General features: G+C 44.8%; 1 protein-coding gene across 1 annotated transcript in view; it reads right to left on the bottom strand.

Moving 5' to 3' along the window:
* Window positions 1-19,943, bottom strand: part of LOC124143366 (cysteine-rich motor neuron 1 protein-like) — a 50,186-nt gene that overhangs the window by 1,612 nt on the left and 28,631 nt on the right. The window contains exons 6-18 of the mRNA XM_048395536.1: window positions 18,856-18,945; window positions 16,755-16,862; window positions 15,896-15,988; window positions 15,199-15,303; window positions 12,513-12,599; window positions 11,727-11,837; window positions 10,285-10,365; window positions 9,532-9,612; window positions 8,228-8,314; window positions 6,523-6,603; window positions 5,777-5,860; window positions 2,562-2,666; window positions 1,301-1,402 (exon numbers count right to left, since the gene is read on the bottom strand). Of these exons, the coding sequence (XP_048251493.1) occupies window positions 1,301-1,402; window positions 2,562-2,666; window positions 5,777-5,860; window positions 6,523-6,603; window positions 8,228-8,314; window positions 9,532-9,612; window positions 10,285-10,365; window positions 11,727-11,837; window positions 12,513-12,599; window positions 15,199-15,303; window positions 15,896-15,988; window positions 16,755-16,862; window positions 18,856-18,945 (1,215 nt within the window). The remainder of the gene's footprint in view (window positions 1-1,300; window positions 1,403-2,561; window positions 2,667-5,776; window positions 5,861-6,522; window positions 6,604-8,227; window positions 8,315-9,531; window positions 9,613-10,284; window positions 10,366-11,726; window positions 11,838-12,512; window positions 12,600-15,198; window positions 15,304-15,895; window positions 15,989-16,754; window positions 16,863-18,855; window positions 18,946-19,943) is intronic.

Genomic DNA, 19,943 nt, shown 5'->3' on the forward strand with positions numbered 1-19,943 from the left:
AAATGGAAAACAACAAGCACATTGTACTGTGACCCGTGAAGATCCGGGATACAATATGTCTTTAGCAACAAAAAAATAAAATAAAATAAAAAATATGTCTTTAGCAACCCATGCTTGCCGACTACGCTTTTGGTAAGAGGCGACTAACGGGATCGGGTGGTCAGGATCGATGCTCATGACGTCAATCACTGGATGGTCAGGTCCAGACTTGATTATTATACAGACCGCCGTCATATAGCTGGAATATTGCTGAGTGTGGCGTTAAACAACAAATCAACAGACACTGTACTGAGACAATAAACACATTGTGCTATGATGCAATAAACACATTTTACTGCACTGAATAAACACATTGTATTTCAAGGTAAACATACACTCTACAGCAATAAAGACACTGAACTGAGACAAAAACACGCATTTTACTGAGACAATAAACACGCATTTTACTGAGACAATAAACATGCATTTTACTGAAACAATATTCACGCATTGTAAAAATTGCAATGAACATTGGAAAAACTCATTTCTGTACTATACGAAACAGTGTACATCATAAAAAACACAGCACTGAACAACAGCAAAGACATTGTACAGTACACCGACCAACAAACAGCACCGTACAACACCAAAGACACGTTGTACAGTAATAGCTGATACTGACGGTATACCGTCTCATATTGGTTCAGTAACAGCCATCTTGGATTTTTACCGAAGGTACTCGGGCTCGTATGGGGTTAGTAGTTCTGCCCTCTGATTGGTCAATCTGACTTTGGGGCATAATAAAACAGAAATATCCTTCAAGGCAGCGACTCATTCACTTCAATAAATCTCGTGACCCGTGAAGATCTGGGATAGAATAGATCTTCAGCAACCCATGCTTGCCGTAAAAGGCGACTATGCTTGTCATAAGAGGCGACTAACGGGATCGGTTGGTCAGGCTCGCTGACCTGGTTGATGTATGTCATTGATCCCAATTGCGTGGATCGATGCTCATGATATCAATCACTGGATTGTCTGGTCCAGACTCGATTATTTACACAGATCGCCGCCATGTAGCTGGAATATTGCTGAGTGCGGCGTTAGACAACAAACAAACAAAACAAACAAGCAATAAATCTCGTGGCCATTCTGCAACAGAATGTGTCCCCAGCATGTTGGGCGTAAGAGTATGGGTACAGTGGTCAAGATCATTGATCTGGTTGATTGCGTGTCATCGCGTGACCAGACTCGTCATATAGTGGAATATTGCTGAGTGCGGCTTTACACAAAAGAACATAACCAGTCGTCAATCAGTACTTACCCGGGACGCTGTTCTGACACCGACATGTACGACATCCGTCCACATTGAGGCGATAGGCGTTCAGGGGGCAGTTGATGGCACAAAAGAACACGGGGCACACAGCTGTGGATATAAATAGATGCCAAAGGTCACTGGTGATTATGTCAACGGCGCTTGAGCGAGTGAGTATGGTTTTACGCCGCTTTTAGCAATATTCCACCACTATCACAGCGGGGGACACCGGAAAATGGATTGGGGAAATCCACCAAGAGCTTCCGGTTGATGCAATAATATCTTAAACATATAGATGGGAGGATGTTATTGTCATATTGAAGCGCGTTACTTTCTAGTAGTCTTCAGCAACGCATGCTTGCCGTAAAAAAGCGGCTATGCTTGTCGTAAGAGGCGAATAACGGGATCGGGTGGTCAGGCTCGCTGACTTGGTTGATGCATGTCATTGTATCCCAATTGCGTGGATCGATGCTCATGATGTCAATCACTGGATAGTCTGGTCCAAACTCGATTATTTACAGACCGGAGTCATATAGCTGGAACATTGTTGAGTGCGGCGTTTAACAACAAACAAACAAACACTGTCTAGTATGCCTCCTGATTGTGCAACTGGGGACACGGGTGGTCCAGTCGTCTAAGGTGCCACAATTTGCCGTGCAGAGGTACCACCCTTTGGCACGCCAGAAACCTATGACGGTCGAATCCCAATTCGCGCCGATTAGGTTTCCAGGTTTGTCAGCACCATGCCCGTGCCTGTACCAAGCTAAGCGGAAAACGCCTGAAACTTTCGTCGCTTCGGGATTTCTTCCTACCTAAAGCTGACACGCCTTGATGTAACCTAAACCCAACTCACTCACTCAGTCATTGTCCAGCAGATAGTCGGCTGACCCTGTATTCTAGTGTCTGCTCTTGCTCTTGTCTACTCACAGTCCGATAAAAAGTCTACTCACTGCTTGGTGCAATTTGAGTTTTAACAATAAAAATGTATTTGTTCCAGGAAATACAGATAAAACTAATAATTGTCCGCAGGACTTGCTGGGTGTCCTGAAAAAAACGTGTTCCGAAAAAAATGTGTTCTGAAAAAACATGTTTTGAAAAAAATGTGTTCCTTACAATAAAGGTGTTATAAAAAAAACACCAACCGAGCTGATATATAATATATCACTGGATTGTTTGGCCCTGACTCGATTATTTACAGACCTCCGTCATATAGTTGAGTGCGGCGTTAAACAATTAAACAAACAAACAGTCTGGTGAAAGGTAAACTCACTGTCTAGTCTGCAGTTGCAAGTCTCGCAGCCCTTGGAGTTGAACATGTAGCCGGCCTTGCAGACGTTGTTGCTACAATCCAACTCTGGGCACGTCGGCTTCACCGCTGCAACATCAACAACGACGTTACACAACCACACCAAGAACTAAACAAGCGCGTGCTACATCACGCTTTCACACCGATATGCTGAAGGGAAATCACGTGATACCCTATAACACGTAATACCATTATATATCCTTGCAAATATTTCGAGGTATATCAGCCTATAAACTTATAGTTTCGTATACATAAAAACACGACAGGAAACGCGTCGATTGAAATGAACAATGCACCTACGGAAAGTAGAAATGCCTAACGAACAGAAACCATGACAATAAAAAACATGCCAACGAGACCCATTATTGTATAAGTCGTACTTTCTGATTTATGAGTTATGTGAGATAATCCGTTGATGTGTGATGACATATTCATGAATGATGAGCTGTTGATGTGTGATAACCCGTTCGGGATGAGCTGTTGATGTGTGATAACCCGTTGGGGATGTGCCGTTGATGTGTGATAACCCGTTGGGGATGAGACGTTGATATGTGATAACCCGTTGGGGATGAGCCGTTGATGTGTGATAACCCGTTGGGGATGTGCCGTTGATGTGTGATAACCCGTTGGGGATGAGCTGTTGATGTGTGATAGCCCGTTCGGGATGAGCTGTTGATGTGTGATAACCCGTTCGGAATGAGCTGTTGATGTGTGATAACCCGTTCGAGATGAGCTGTTGATGTGTGATAGCACGTCCGGGATGAGCTGTTGATGTGTGATAACCCGTTCGAGATGAGCTGTTTATGTGTGATAGCCCGTTCGAGATGAGCTGTTGATGTGTGATAGCCTGTTCGGGATGAGCTGTTGATGTGTGATAACCCGTTCAGGATGAGCTGTTGATGTGTGATAACCCGTTCGAGATGAGCTGTTGATGTGTGATAGCCTGTTCGGGATGAGCTGTTGATGTGTGATAACCCGTTCAGGATGAGCTGTTGATGTGTGATAACCCGTTCGGGATGAGACGTTGATGTGTGATAGCCCGTTGGTGCGGGATGAGACGTTGATGTGTGATAGCCCGTTCGAGATGAGCTGTTGATGTGTGATAGCCTGTTCGAGATGAGCTGTTGATGTGTGATAACCCGTTCGGGATGAGCTGTTGATGTGTGATAACCCGTTCGAGATGAGCTGTTGATGTGTGATAGCCCGTTCGGGATGAGACGTTGATGTGTGATAGCCCGTTCGGGATGAGCTGTTGATGTGTGATAACCCGTTCGAGATGAGCTGTTGATGTGTGATAGCCCGTTCGAGATGAGCTGTTGATGTGTGATAGCCCGTTCGGGATGAGCTGTTGATGTGTGATAGCCCGTTCGAGATGAGCTGTTGATGTGTGAAAGCCCGTTCGGGATGAGCTGTTGATGTGTGATAACCCGTTCGGGATGAGCTGTTGATGTGTGATAACCCGTTCGGGATGAGACGTTGATGTGTGATAGCCCGTTGGTGCGGGATGAGACGTTGATGTGTGATAACCCGTTCGAGATGAGCTGTTGATGTGTGATAGCCTGTTCGAGATGAGCTGTTGATGTGTGATAACCCGTTCGAGATGAGCTGTTGATGTGTGATAACCCGTTCGGGATGAGCTGTTGATGTGTGATAACCCGTTCGAGATGAGCTGTTGATGTGTGATAGCCCGTTCGGGATGAGACGTTGATGTGTGATAGCCCGTTCGGGATGAGCTGTTGATGTGTGATAACCCGTTCGAGATGAGATGTTGATGTGTGATAGCCCGTTCGAGATGAGCTGTTGATGTGTGATAGCCCGTTCGGGATGAGCTGTTGATGTGTGATAGCCCGTTCGAGATGAGCTGTTGATGTGTGATAGCCTGTTCGGGATGAGCTGTTGATGTGTGATAACCCGTTCGGGATGAGCTGTTGATGTGTGATAACCCGTTGGTGCGGGATGAGACGTTGATGTGTGATAGCCCGTTGGTGCGGGATGAGACGTTGATGTGTGATAGCCCGTTCGGGATGAGCTGTTGATGTGTGATAGCCCGTTCGGGATGAGCTGTTGATGTGTGATAACCCGTTCGGGATGAGACGTTGATGTGTGATAGCCCGTTCGGGATGAGCTGTTGATGTGTGATAACCCGTTCGAGATGAGCTGTTGATGTGTGATAGCCCGTTCGGGATGAGCTGTTGATGTGTGATAGCCCGTTCGGGATGAGCTGTTGATGTGTGATAACCCGTTCCGGATGAGCTGTTGATGTGTGATAACCCGTTCGGGATGAGACGTTGATGTGTGATAGCCCGTTCGGGATGAGCTGTTGATGTGTGATAACCCGTTCGGGATGAGCTGTTGATGTGTGATAGCCCGTTCGAGATGAGCTGTTGATGTGTGATAGCCCGTTCGGGATGAGACGTTGATGTGTGATAGCCCCTTTGGGATGAGACGTTGATGTGTGATAGCCCGTTGGTGCGGGATGAGACGTTGATGTGTGATAGCCCGTTGGTGCGGGATGAGACGTTGATGTGTGAATAGCCCGTTCGAGATGAGTTGTTGATGTTTGATTGCCCGTTCGAAATGAGACGTTGATGGGGGATAGCCCGTTCGGGATGAGAAATTGATGTGTGATAACCCGTTGGTGCGGGATGAGACGTTGATGTGTGATAGCCCGTTCGAGATGAGCTGTTGATGTGTGATAACCCGTTGGTGCGGGATGAGACGTTGATGTGTGATAGCCCGTTCGAGATGAGCTGTTGATGTGTGATAGCCCGTTCGGGATGAGCTGTTGATGTGCGATAACTCGTTCGGGATGAGCCGTTGATGTGTGATAACCCATTTGGGATGAGACGTTGATGTGTGATAGCCCGTTGGTGCGGGATGAGACGTTGATGTGTGATAGCCCGTTCGGAATGAGCCGTTGATGTGTGATAACCCGTTCGAGATGAGCTGTTGATGTGTGATAGCCCGTTCGAGATGAGCTGTTGATGTGTGATAACCCGTTCGAGATGAGCTGTTGATGTGTGATAGCCCGTTCGAGATGAGCTGTTGATGTGTGATAACCCGTTCGAGATGAGCTGTTGATGTGTGATATACCCTTGTGCGGGATGAGCTGTTGTTTTGTGTTAACCCGTTCTGTGAGCTATCTCTAAGCGTGGACGGACAGAGGGTATTTGTCTTACTGCAGTTGCAGGTGGCGCAGCCCGTGAAACGGTCAATCTGATAACCTTCCGGGCACGAGTTGTTGCATGTCGGGACTGGGCACTCTGAAACAAGGTCAAACAATCCTTGTCAACAGACGATCACCAGCATCTAACTATAAAATACAACATACACCTTGAAATCCTATACTTGGGATTTACCTTGGCACATCTGCTCTGAGGCCGATCTTCGGCCCCAAGGTGTACAGCAAACGTCATTACAAATTCCCAGATTGGAATTACAAGTTTCTCAATTCGTGTTTGTGTTTTGTTTCTCGCAACACTTAGTAATGCTCCAGCTACATCACGGTCTGAACCAGATAATGCAGTGATTGGGATACGATGACATGCACCAACCAAGTCAGCGAGCCTGACCACCTGATCTGGTTAGTTGCCTCTTACGACAAGCATAGTCGCCTTTTACATCAAGCATAGTCGCCTTTTACGGCAAGCATGGGTTGCTGAAGACCTATTTTATCCCGGATCTTCACGGGTATCACGTTATATAGTAGTAGTAGTAGTAGCAGCAGTAGTAGTAGTAGTAGTAGTAGTAGTAGTGGCTTTGTACAAGTGATATGTATTTCGCTGACACAATTTGAATAAAATGAGTTTTTCCCAAAGTACCTGTTAACCCAGGATAAATCCCAGTATACTTTCACTTCGAACAAGCATCACTTGTAAAGACAAAGCAGCGACTGACCGACTTGAAATTTCCTCGTAACACTTACCACACTCACAGAGAGGGCAGCCATTAGCGTCTTTCACATAACCCCGGTAGCAGAACTTGCTGCATTTGACAGCAGGGCACTCTGTAATAGGAACAGACATTGCCTCCGTTAGAGCATCCTCCACATCTCCATGCAGGCCTCACATTGCGGTAAAATTACCCCAACATTGCGGTAAAATAATCTCAAAATTGCGGTAAAACTACCCAAACATTGCGGTAAAATTACCCCCACATTGCGGTAAAATTACCCCAACCTCTGGATTTCATGTGATCTCAAATTTCCCGCCCCTCATTTTCATTCGTGAATTTGATTAGCTTCCCTATTCAGTCCAGCTAACCAATCAGAATGTGTGTTACAAACCAGCGTCAATGTTAGGTTCCTCTTCCCGAGGCAAGCGTGTCCACTAGGCTATATCAAAGCCTACTTTCTACCCTTGTTTTTCGTGGTTCGACCCTGGCGTCACCTCGCGTAGATCACGAGTTGTGCCCCTTGTAATGATAACGCGATATCCAATCAGATCGCTGTTCTTATCTCGTATATCTCCACAAAGATGGCGACTACCACAGGCGACTACCTAGTCGATCAGATAACTAATAAAATTTGCGATTTCATCCCCGACACGAAAACATAATCAATCGTTAGGGGGTTTAAAAGATGGACATGACATATTTGTGACAACAAAGACAGGCAGCGGTCAATCACTTTCATACGAAGGTGAACCAGTCGTAGATGTTGATTTTGTGAAACGTTCTCTGATTGGACTATCGATATGTGCGATAGTCAGATCCTATTTAGAACTGGAAAGCGGGCTTGACGTGGCAAGGGTGGAAACAAGACTTTGAAAAAAAGGCTAGTGGGAGCTTTTAACTCGGGAAGATGTGTTAGGTTGGAATATCAACAACATGGCATCACGAGTCACCTCCCTTACCCATTAACTTTTTCTTTATGGGGCGGTCGGGTAGCCTAGTGGTTAAAGCGTTCGCTCGTCACGCCGAAGACCCGGGTTCGATTCCCGTGAGGGTACAATGTGTGAAGCCCGTTTCTGGTGTCCCCCGCCGTGATATTGCTGGAATATTGCTAAAAGCGGCGTAAAACCATACTCACTCACTCACATTTTCTTTGTCTGCACGTTCGATTGGTCGGTAAAGTGTTAGTGAAAACCAAGGGCGGATAATTTGAGAACCACGGGAATGCATCTTGGGTTTAGTGTAGGTTTACCGAATTGCGAGCCCTGGAAATATAGAGCCGTGTGTTTTATACAGCTGAGTCTGTTCGCGTCTGGAACGCCTCCGTGGTCTAGTGGTAGACGTCCGCCCGGAGAGCGGAAGGTCCGGGGTCCCTTAGGAAATATACTTAATGTCATCCTTTAATACTCTAATCGACCAAACCCAAAAGAATCCACCAAACAGCGTCTATCCTAGGCACGTCTACGCCGATTATTACATATATCGAGATCATCATTCAACCCGAAGCTATCATCACTGAATCAAGTGTACATCTCCGAGTCTCCCGACCGTCCTTAAGTATCTGCTGATTGTCTGTGTACTCAGAGAATAGTCCAATCGACCCGATTATTTCCGAATGATTGCCGCATATGACCGAGCACTCACCGACTTGACATTGGCATGATTGTCTGTGTACTCAGAGAATAGTCCAATCGACCCGATTATTTCCGAATGTTTGCCGAATATGACCGAGCACTCACCGACTTGACATTGGCATGTGGTACAGCCCTGGGCGTCCAGTCGGTACCCATGTGCGCATGTCTGCTCACACCGCAGTTCCTGGCAGCCTGCCAATAGCAAGAAGAAGAACATGTTTAAAGAGCAACCATGAGTATATCCTGATAGTCTGATAACGGAGAAAAGTTATCTACTCAAAGAATCTTGGCTCTGCTTTGGGCCCATGGTCCGAACAGGGCCTCGCTCTATACAGAGACAATATTTTAACTCATATACACAGACTAAGATTTTGTTTGTTTGTTCTTTAAAGACACACTCACCAATATACCTGCTCTATGACGGCGGTCCGAAAAATAATCGATCGCCTTTTACATCAAGCATGGGTTGATCAATTCTAACCCGAACCGTCAAGGGGCACATATATAGAGTTAGACAGTCGTAGCGTTAAGATTATCCTTAGCTTTACAACTATCGTAAGTTCTGTGTTAAGTTAAGGTATGAGAGTTACGATCGTCGTAGTGCAAAGATGGCTTTGCGCAAGTGGACCCTGGGTGTAATCTCTCTGCAGGTTAGGGAGTTTTGTTTTGTTTTGTGAAACGTTCTCTGATTGGACTATCGATATGTGCGATAGTCCAATCATATTTAGCACAGGAAAGTGGGCTTGATGTGGCAAGGGTGGAAACAAGACTAGTGGACGCTCTTGCCTCGGGTAGATGTGTTTAGTTTGGATATCAACAACAAGGCATCACGAGTCACCTCCCTTACCCATTTCCATTTTCTTTATCCTAACGTTTGATTGCTCTTGCCTCAGGAAGATGGTGGACGCCATAACCACAAACACACCGACTATACAGCACAAGACCAGGGGCTCATGGTCAAGAGGTTGGTGGGCATGGGCGGATATAGCTTTTTTGAAAAGGGGTGGGGGTGGGTGGGGGGTGGGGGGTGCACAATTAAGATCTATTTATTGTCTTTGGTGGTAATTTATACAAAAATAAAGATTTTTTTCGAAATAAAAAGGGAGGGGTGTGTGTGTGTGTGTGTGTGTGGGTGTGTGTGTGGGGGGGGGGGGGGGGGGGGTGTGGGTGTGGGTGTTTGGGGGGGGGGGGGGGGGGGGTGGTGGTGCGCACCCCCGCACCCCCTCTCTGTATCCGCCCATGGTGGGGTACCCTTGTGATTCTTTCGTTTCGCCGAAGGCCCGGGATCAATTCCACATGGGTAAAATATATAAATCCCATTTCTGGTGTCCACCGCCGTAATATTTCTGGAATATTGCAAATAACGGCGTAAAACTACACTCACTCACTGTGATGGAATCGGTACTTACGGCAGCTGCACGTGAGGCATCCATACTGGTCAAGCGCGTAGCCTCCTGGACAGTACTGGGCACATCGGACAGCCGGACAGGCTGGCACACAGATGGGATATCGTCAATTATGCCTCTACATACGTTGGATATTGTAAGTTGTCGCAGGATCACTCGTGGTACATAGGGTTTTATGCGTTCCTCGTTAGGTTTTATACCCCTCGCCTCCACCCCTTAGGTATAAAACCTAACGAGGGACGCATAAAACCACATGTAGCCCGAGTGATCCTGCAAAAACGAATTTATCTTACCGACATGTTTTAAAGTGACATTGAAAAAAAAAAAATAACACAAATTCAAACTTGGTGGAAAACAGCTGTTCGATTGAGCTGAGGTAACTTGTGCTATGTCACGTGACTTCCATTGACTCGGAAAAAGCTTGCGTCTCTTTGCTTTGAAGCGGTAAAAGAATTTATGCTGCCTTTGAGAAAATCCACGTGCTGCTTGTTTTGATCGTGGCGGGGTATAAGAGATTTATTTCCCCGCTGAGACATGTATTACCCTCCAAGCCGGGTTACAAAGTATGTTATCAAGATCACGTGGACCAATCAGATCTCATCATTCTGACATGGAAATATCATGCCACTAGTCATAGCGATGTACTGATTATTAGTTATACATGGACAAGGGATGTGGGATATCATCAGTTTCACATGAACATAGGGCGATGGGATATCGGATACAGCATGGGAGAGGATCAACGACACAACTTACCACAGGAGCACGTCCTGCAGCCGTAACTGTCGTAGCGGTAACCATAATTCCCGCAGGACGAGCAGTTCACCGCGGGACACTCTGCAACACAAACAACAGACACGTCATATACACTCTGCAACACAAACAACAGTCACGTCATATACACTCTGCAACACAAACAACAGTCACGTCATATACGCCTTGCAACACAAACAACAGACACGTCATATACACTCTGCAACACAAACAACAGTCACGTCATATACGCCTTGCAACACAAACAGCAGACACGCCATATACACTCTGCAACACAAACAACAGTCACGTCATATACACTCTGCAACACAAACAACAGACACGTCATATACACTCTGCAACACAAACAACAGACACGTCATATACACTCTGCAACACAAACAACAGACGCGTCATATACACTCTGCAACACAAACAACAGACACGTCATATACACTCTACAACACAAACAACAGACACGTCATATACACTCTGCAACACAAACAACAGACACGTCATATACACTCTGCAACACAAACAACAGTCACGTAATATACGCTCTGCAACACAAACAACAGACACGTCATATACACTCTGCAACACAAGCAACAGACACGTCATATACACTCTGCAACACAAACAACAGACACGTCATATAAGCTCTGCAACACAAACAACAGACACGTCATATACACTCTGCAACACAAACAACAGACACGTCATATACACTCTGCAACACAAACAACAGACACGTCATATACACTCTGCAACACAAGCAACAGACACGTCATATACGCTCTGCAACACAAACAACAGTCACGTCATATACGCTCTGCAACACAAACAACAGACGCGTCACAACACTCTGCAACACGGACACGTTCGCCTGCTGGCTCTTATTCAGGCATCGGCCACGTAACTATTCATTCACTACATGCGCACGCAATCATACAGTATCACTTACTTACCTGATCACGAACGCACACGTACCTATTCACAAAATCACGTACGCAACCACGTACGTACCTTTTCAAGAAGTCACTGAAGCCACCCAGCCTCAACACGCGCACCCCCCCCCCCCCCCCCCCCCCCCCCCTTCCCCCCCCTTAACATATACACACTCCCACACACATACCCTACGTATCTATGTACACACTCACGTACTTGCGCAGGCAGTCGCCTCCGTACAAATCCAGTCACTCACGTACGAAGCAGGCAGGACCTTAACCAGCACCCTCCCACTCACATAATCACCCACTCACTTACACACGCAGCCACGTACATGCGTACCTACTCATCCACTCACGTACGCGGGCAAGCACTTAGTCGACACCCTCCCACGTACCTATTCACTCACGTAGGCACGCAACCACCCACCTAATCACTCAGTCACGTACCCTTGTAGACACTTACAACGTGACCCGCCTGTAACAAGAGGAACGTACGTGGCGTGGCGGCGGTTGTAGTCGTGACACGGCACGTACACGTCTGGCAGCCGTAGTTGTCCACTGCGTAGCTGTCGTCGGGACAGGCAACACACTTTCTCAGGGGACAGGCTGTGGAAACAGATTACAACACATGGTGATGAAGAGGTGCAACAGAAACAACAATCCAGTACGTAATACAGTGTGTTTGTTTGTTTGTTGTTTAACGCCGCACTCAGCAATATTCCAGCTATATGACGGCGGTCTGTACATAATATAGTCTGGGCCAGACAATCCAGTGATTGACATCATGATCACCGATCCACACAATTGGGATACAATGACATGCATCAACCAGGTCAGCGGCCTGACCACCCGATCCCGTTAGTCGACTGTTACGACAATCATGCGTTGCTGAAGACCTATTCCAACCCGGCTCTTCACGGGTCACCTCGTACAGATCAGTAGTGAGTGAGTGAGTGAGTTGGGTTTTTAACGCCGCTTTTAACAGTATACCAGTTATATCACGGCGTGTCAGCTTAATGTGGGAGGAAAGCCCGAAGTGATGCAGGTCTAAGACGTTTACCACTTCGGTGAAACCCACGAGCACGGGTATGGTGCTGACAAACCTAGAAACATAATCGGGGCGAACCGGGATTCGAACCCACAATCATAGGTCTCTGGCGTGCCCAAGGGACGCAACTCTGCACAGCGAATCGCGGCGCCTTAGACGACTGGGCCACCCGTGCCCCCATACAGATCAGTAGACAATAGACAGTGTACAGGTAAGTAGATTAGTGTACTCACAGCACTTGCATATTTGACAGCCCTTCTGGTCGGTGTGGTACGTGTACGGGTACCCCCCACAGGCAGGACACGCCCTAGGGGGACAGGCTGTGGGGGAAGGAACGCTATCTATAGTCTAGCAACAACGATATGAGTGGTGATTGACAAGTTCTGATCCTCACATAAAAAATATTGACCTAAAGATATAAAAATGATATATATTCTAAAATTATCCTCATCCTCATTGAAGCAGTTTTGCTAACGATGAAACTGTCAAAACTCCACAGCTGCCATGATGTCCTCGTTACCGTCGAAATGAGTTATGGATGGAGCTTTCGTCGTGTGTGAAAACAAGATAGACACAATTTTTATGGATAACAACTTCTTTAATACTGTAAAAAGCGACGTTTCGGTATAGATCCTTATACTGTTGTCAAGCAAGACTGAATGAGGGTACTTACTTATATTGGAGATTTTACGTGCGCTTTCCGACTGCAGCGTTTTTCGCACATGGATGAATGAGGGACATAGTACAGAATATATATAGTAGGTGGAGGATTAACAGCAGAGGATTAACAGTAACAACAATTGCATACATGAGTGGGATAACATTGGTAGGTGTGACAACAAAGGGATGATGCTGTCACAACACGATGGACAGAAAACATATAGCTGGAAGCCAATAGGGTCATGAAGCCAATAAACAGGATACGTGATTATTGTTTTAATGAGTTCATAGTAGGCGGATGGGGTGAAATAGCCTTGATCTCTGTTGATTGATGGCTTGTGGCGGCGAATGTGGACTGCTTCTGTTAGTTTTCTTTTAGTAAAATCATGGAGGTTGTTGGCGAGGATTTGGACGTTGTCCCAGTTGATGATGTGGTTGGGACAGTTGCTGATATGGTCCGAGATGGCTGATGTGGGAACAGATAGAAGTCAGACAGAGACAGGATCAGGAGAATATTGCGGGTGCGGAAGGTGTTCCAAGCCACCATCGTGGACTGCGACGTTGGCAATGATGAACCTGTTTAATGACGGATTGTTTTCTCAGCTCCCATGTCATCACGTAATTGCCTCAACACTGCACCATAATATGCTCCCTTTATTGTCTTGCTTTTTGGAAGATAGTCCGCCTTGAGGACACGCTCGGCATCCACGAACACAAAACCCATAACCACTCCAGCTGATGCGACAGTCTTTGCCTTCTTTGGTGGTGGTGATGGTGTCAGGTGATGCCAGGGTTTTGGTTGTAGTTTGGACTCAGTCCGGTAGGGGTTAACCCAGGTTTTATCAATAGTCACAAATCGTTGCAAGAACCTTTCTGGATCAGCTTCAAACAGAGATAGATTCTAACGATATAACGATAGATGGTGCGTCTTTGCATCAAATGTCAGAAGCTTTGAAACGCTTTGAGCTGATACTTTCTTCTTTGCCACAGCTGTGATAATGGAATAGGAATGCTTATAGAACTTGCAAGATGACGCCATTCGACGGTCGGTCATCACCATATCGTGGATTATTTGGATAATTTCTGGTGTTACTGATGTCACGGAGGCGGTCACCTGGCATAAGAAGGGTCATCCTTCCCTGATGTTGTAGTATATCTTCAAGGATGACCTTTGTAACCGTTTTTCTGCATGTTTGTCCAAGTTAAAGAGGTCAAAGATTTCACTGTGACGCAATTCCTTTTATGTGAAGCTCAGAACTTATCAATAAGTTAGTACTGCGACAATATATATATCACGGCATGATTACTCTTATCTTGGCTCCATTCATATTATCTATGACCATTATGTGAATGATTTCGTAAAATTGTTGTTTAGACTTCAAAGATGAATTATTAGTTTGTTGTTTAACACCGCACTCAGCAATATTCCAGCTATATGACGGCGGTCTGTAAATAATCGAGTCTTCACCAGACAATCCAGTGATTGACATCGTGAGCATCGCTCCTAGAAATTGGGATACGATGACATGCATCAAAATCAAGTCGGCGAGCCTGACCACCCAATCCCTTTAGTCTCCTCTTACGACTAGCATGGGCTGCTCAAAACCTATTCTACCACGGATCTTCACGGGTAATTTGTTTTCATTTACGTAACGATCATTTCCCTAAGGAAATTGTATGTACTATAACATTGTCTTCGTTGAGATAGGACACTGTACGCTGAACGCGTACTTAAACTGTACAATGTACGCCGTAAACTGAACAGTACATACATTAGAAAACTAATTGCAAATGCCACACGTAGAGTTAACGTTAAGATACGGTTCATATATACTCACCGCAAAAAGAAACGCGATACCATACATGTTGGCAAATATATGAATAATAACTCATATTTAAAAGATATTAGAATGGTTCAATGCACAAACGTTAATACCCTGTAAACCTACGCACATGAACACATCATTTGTCTCGTGCAGGATTAGCGTGTAAAGTTTGGAAATCACGTGCAACATGTGATAAGAATAAAGACACACTGCGTTTACACTTGACTGATTGTTAGTTTTGTCATCAATTGGTACACATTGGAAACATCTCTTCTTGACGTACACACTTGTCGGTATGTCGGGTTTCCTTTGGCGGTGAGGATATTTCCAATTCTAATGTATATATCAGTTATCTAATTACTTTATCAACAGACGTATCTCGCGCGGTGTTAAGGGACATAACTGTGCAAGGGAGACAACTGCGTGTACTTACGAATTCCCCATGTTCTGCACTTGCACGTGCTGCAGCCGTTCTGGTCCGTCAGATGCCCGTATATGCAGTAGTCGCTGCAGGAGAGGTCTGGGCATGTCGCGGGCTCTACAAGGAGGAGTGAGTGAGTGAGTGTGGCTTCTCGCCGCTTTTAGCAATATTCCAGCAATATCACAGCGGGGGACACCAGAAATGGGCTTCACACATTGTACCCATGTCGGGAATCGAACCCGGGTCTTCGGCGTGACGAGCGAACGCTTTAACCACTAGGCTACCCGACCGCCCCTACAGGTAGGAACACGATCGATGAGGGAGCATGTTTTACGCTGCGTTTGTGGTGAATGAGTTAGTGAGTGAGTTGGGTTCAACACCACTTCGAACAGTATTTCAGTTATTTCACGGGGTGTCAATTTGATGTGGGAGGATAGCCTGAAGTGATGCAGGTCTTTGAAGTTTACCACTTTAGTGAAACCAGTGAGGATGGTATGGTGCTGACACATCAAGAAACATAATCATGGCGAAACTGGATTCGAACACACGATCATAGGTTCCTGGAACGCCTAATGGACACAACCCTGCACAGCAATTTATGGCGCCTTAGAGGCCGCCCTGCGATGACATACTATAAGCACAGCATCTCACCTATACACACACACAGGGAGGAGGAATACAAACTTGAACACGATGTCACGTGACTGACCTTGACATAGGCACAGCTTGCAGCCATTGTTGTTGGTTTGGAAGCCATTAGGACAGTCAAGGTCGCAGTATGTCCGCGGGCACGCTATGGGAGCTGGAAACATAGACTTAATTCAGGACGCACACAGGACGCGCATAGCTGGTAAAATGTACAACCTTAGTCCACTCATTTCACTGTCCACTCAGACACTAAGATGTAAGTAGACTTTACTAAGCAGTTAGTTAATTTTCACGAATTTGTCTGTTTGTTGGTTGTTTAACGCCACACTCAGCAATATTCCAGCTATATGACGGCGGTCTGTTAAATAATGGAGTCTGGACCAGACAACCCAGTGATTGACATCATGAGCATCGATCCACGCAACTGGGATACGATGACATGAATCAACCAAGTCAGCGAGCCTGACCACCCGATCCCGTTAGTCGCCTTTTACGACAAGCATAGTCACCTTTTACGGCAAGCATGGACTGCTGAAGACCTATTCTACCCCGGATCTTCACGGGTCTTCCACTACTTAGACTAGTAGGATGATAAAGTTTATAAGTCAGTCATGAAAAATAACATCAACAACGTTACAAAGCCAATACCCACCACCCCTCCCAACCCGTGCCATCCACGCACCACTCCTAGCCAAACACCCCCACAATCCCACTCCCCACCCCACACATTACAACTCCACAGCTCTACACACACCCTACTCCCGGAGCCAGAAGCCCTCCCCCCCCCCCCCCCCCCCAAATGATGGTTCAAGGTACTGTAGTTACGAGCAACAGACAACCAACTGGACATTCGTCAAACAACATGTATAGTGAAAACAACAACAGAGTGCCGTCATAGTTGTTTTTCAAGTCGAACTCACTCTTGTTAGCGCATTCGCAGACGGGGCACCCGTCACTTCCGTTCTTGAAGCCATAATGGCAGAACAACTCGCAACTGACGACTGGACACCCGGGCGGAGGTACATAATCTGGAACAGCAGTTAGTCTTCATATAACTTGATCACGTCAGATAAAGTGCAAAACATTGCGGAATTGTTCCGATGATGTAAACCGCATGAAACTTTACATGAATATTCATATTGATGTTAAGTGAGGAAAATACGTAATTAAGCCACTTAACAATCCAAGATGGCTGCCATATTTCAAGATGGCCGCGTATTATTTAAAAAAAACTTCATCTTAATATTTTCAAGTACACTCACGCAGTAAATCGGTCACATATACGTATAACACATAGTTAGTATTACATATTCAGATATGCACAGATTATAGGACTTAAAACGATGACACATGGTATGACAATAATGGTTATATACCAAAAGCTGACATGCGCTAAATTGTATATATACAATACATAGCTTAACATTAACTCGCTATAATAGCATTAGTTTTATTAATCCTGAAACAGAGATATCACAATTTCCAATCTTTTTTCGCAAATTTACCCCACTGTATTACATTCTCTCTTTTGAATATTCCTGGTTCAATTATTTGGTACAGTCTTTCACTTTGGGATCACAACAAAGAAAGTCCACACAGACTTTATACTGCCACTCCCCAAAGTGGCTTTCCCTTTCAAACTCCGGTAAAATCACATTTCACTTTTACTTGTGTTCACAGACAGTGTTTGATAGAATGTGCAGTTTTGTTTTTGTTAATATTTTTCTGATAAAATGTCTCAAAAAGTCAGTCAACTTCATTACAGTGTACCTTCAATGGAGGGTAGAATATGCAATTTTGTTTTTTTAATATTTTTTTTTAATAAAAAGTTTGAAAATGTCAATCAACTCTATTACAATGTACTTTCAAATGAGGATAGGATGTGCAATTTTGTTTTAGTTAATATTTTTTTGATAAAATGTCTCAAAAAGTCAATCAACTTCATTACAGTGTACCTTCAATGGAGGGTAGAATATGCAATTTTGTTTTTTTAATATTTTTTTTAATAAAAGGTTTGAAAAAGTCAATCAACTTTATTACAGTGTACTTTCAAAGGAGGATAGAATGTGCAATTTTGTTTTAATTAATATGTTTATGAAAAAAATGTTTCAAAAAGTCAATCAACTTTATTACAGTGTGCTTTCAAAGGAGGAACTTTGGGGTTATGTGCATTTCGAAAATAATACTCTATAATAATTGTTCACATGGTCACGGTAACATTTTCCGCGGAGTAGGATATATATATCCTTCTGAACGTTGGAAGGTCATGCTTAGACATTTAGGTATTTAACTGATGCTGGATATGCTGTGCTAAAACAGTTGTGTACCAGACGGAACAAAATATATTTCGTTTATTATGTACACAAACATCTCACAACATACCAACAACATTTGTCCTTGTAAATACTTTCATATACAAAGGGGCGGTCGGGTAGGCTAGTGGTTAATTGGTTCGCTCAACATGCCGAAGACCCGGGTGGCGATTCCCGACATGGGTACAATGTGTGAACCCTTTTTCTAAAAGCGGCGTAAAACCACACTCACTCACTCACTCATATTTAACACATTTCTTAACATGTAAATTATATAAACGCTTATAAACGTTTTTCTGCTCTTTTTTCGATTTGAGCAATATTGCTACAATGCAGTCAGACGTAACTCTGTCATGCACGGGGACCCGTGTAGATCCGGGGTAGAATAGGTCTTCAGCAACCCATGCTTGCCGTAAAAGGTGACTATGCTTGTCATAAGAGACGACTAACGGGATCGGGTGGTCAGGCTCGCTGACTTGGTTGATGCATGTTATCGTTTCCCAACTGCTTGGATCGAAACTCATGATGTCAGTCACTGGATTGTCTGGTCCAGACTCGATTATTCACAGACCGCCGTCATATAGCTGGAATATTGCTGAGTGCGGCGGTAAACAACAAACAAACAAAAACAACAAATAAATAAATCCGTCATGCATGCTACGATTCTATTGACTGTCTGCTTTAATCTTCCTCATAATGTGATACTCACTTCCGACGCACGTGCAGGTCGAGCATCCGTTGTCGTCGGTGACGTACCCCTTGTCACAGCTGTTGCTACAGTAACGCCTAGGGCATACAGCTGAAGGGAGAGAATTGGTTAATTGAAGATTGCTAATTGATTGACAGCAATGAATGTCTGAGTCCTTTAAGCTCACTGTCTTCTACTCAATTGCTGGATCATTCCTAGCAACAATAAACTGCAGGGCCAAATAAAAATTACACACATGTGTGAACGGAACGGAACGGACCCGTGAAGACCCTGGTCAGAATAGGTCTTCAGTATCCCATGCTTGCCGTAAAAGGCGACTATGCTTGTCTTAAGAGGCGACTAACGGGATCGGGTGGTCAGGCTCGCTGACTTGGTTGATGCATGTCATCGATCCCAATTGCCTGGATCGATGCTCATGATATTAATGACTGGATTGTCTGGTCCAGACTCGATTATTTACAGACCGCGGTCATATAGCTGGAATATTGCTGAGTGCGGCAAGCATGGGTTACTGAAGACCTATTCTAACCCAGATCTTCACGGGCGTTGACATTAAGATGGCCCATTACACTTGGGCGTCAACACGACATTCATTACAACACAGCTTCTCTTTGTACCAATCTGCCGTGGCATTTATGCTGGTAGACAGATCTGTAGAAATAGACGTCAAGATCTGTTAGCATTCAATTACGATACACATCTAATTGGGTGTAAAAAGTTTAAAATAAAACCAAAGGACTTCCAATGACCTTGACTTTTAAAGTTTCATTATTTGTGGTTTACAGCTCGCAATGAGTTTGTGTATATATCAGTTTAAAGTGTCAGGTGCTCGGGCCCACGCATGTGTTCCTTGCTAAAGGTCAAAATAGCTGTAAAAAAATGGACCACTGAAAATCGGTGATGACTCCAGGTGTTCGTGAAAAAACCGCGTTTGGACTCTTGAGGTATAACTAAATCAATTAGTAAGGTAATAGTGATAGTTTTATTTATCAATATTGCTAATTTATTTTATCACTGATATTAATTTACATAATTAATTAATCTTATTATATCATGTAATGAATTGGTCCTCAGAAACGTATGGCAGT

This window comes from Haliotis rufescens, unplaced genomic scaffold (assembly GCF_023055435.1).
Source record: "Haliotis rufescens isolate VD_foot unplaced genomic scaffold, xgHalRufe1.0.p SCAF_14, whole genome shotgun sequence".
In the NCBI taxonomy this organism is placed as follows: Eukaryota; Metazoa; Mollusca; class Gastropoda; order Lepetellida; family Haliotidae; genus Haliotis; species Haliotis rufescens.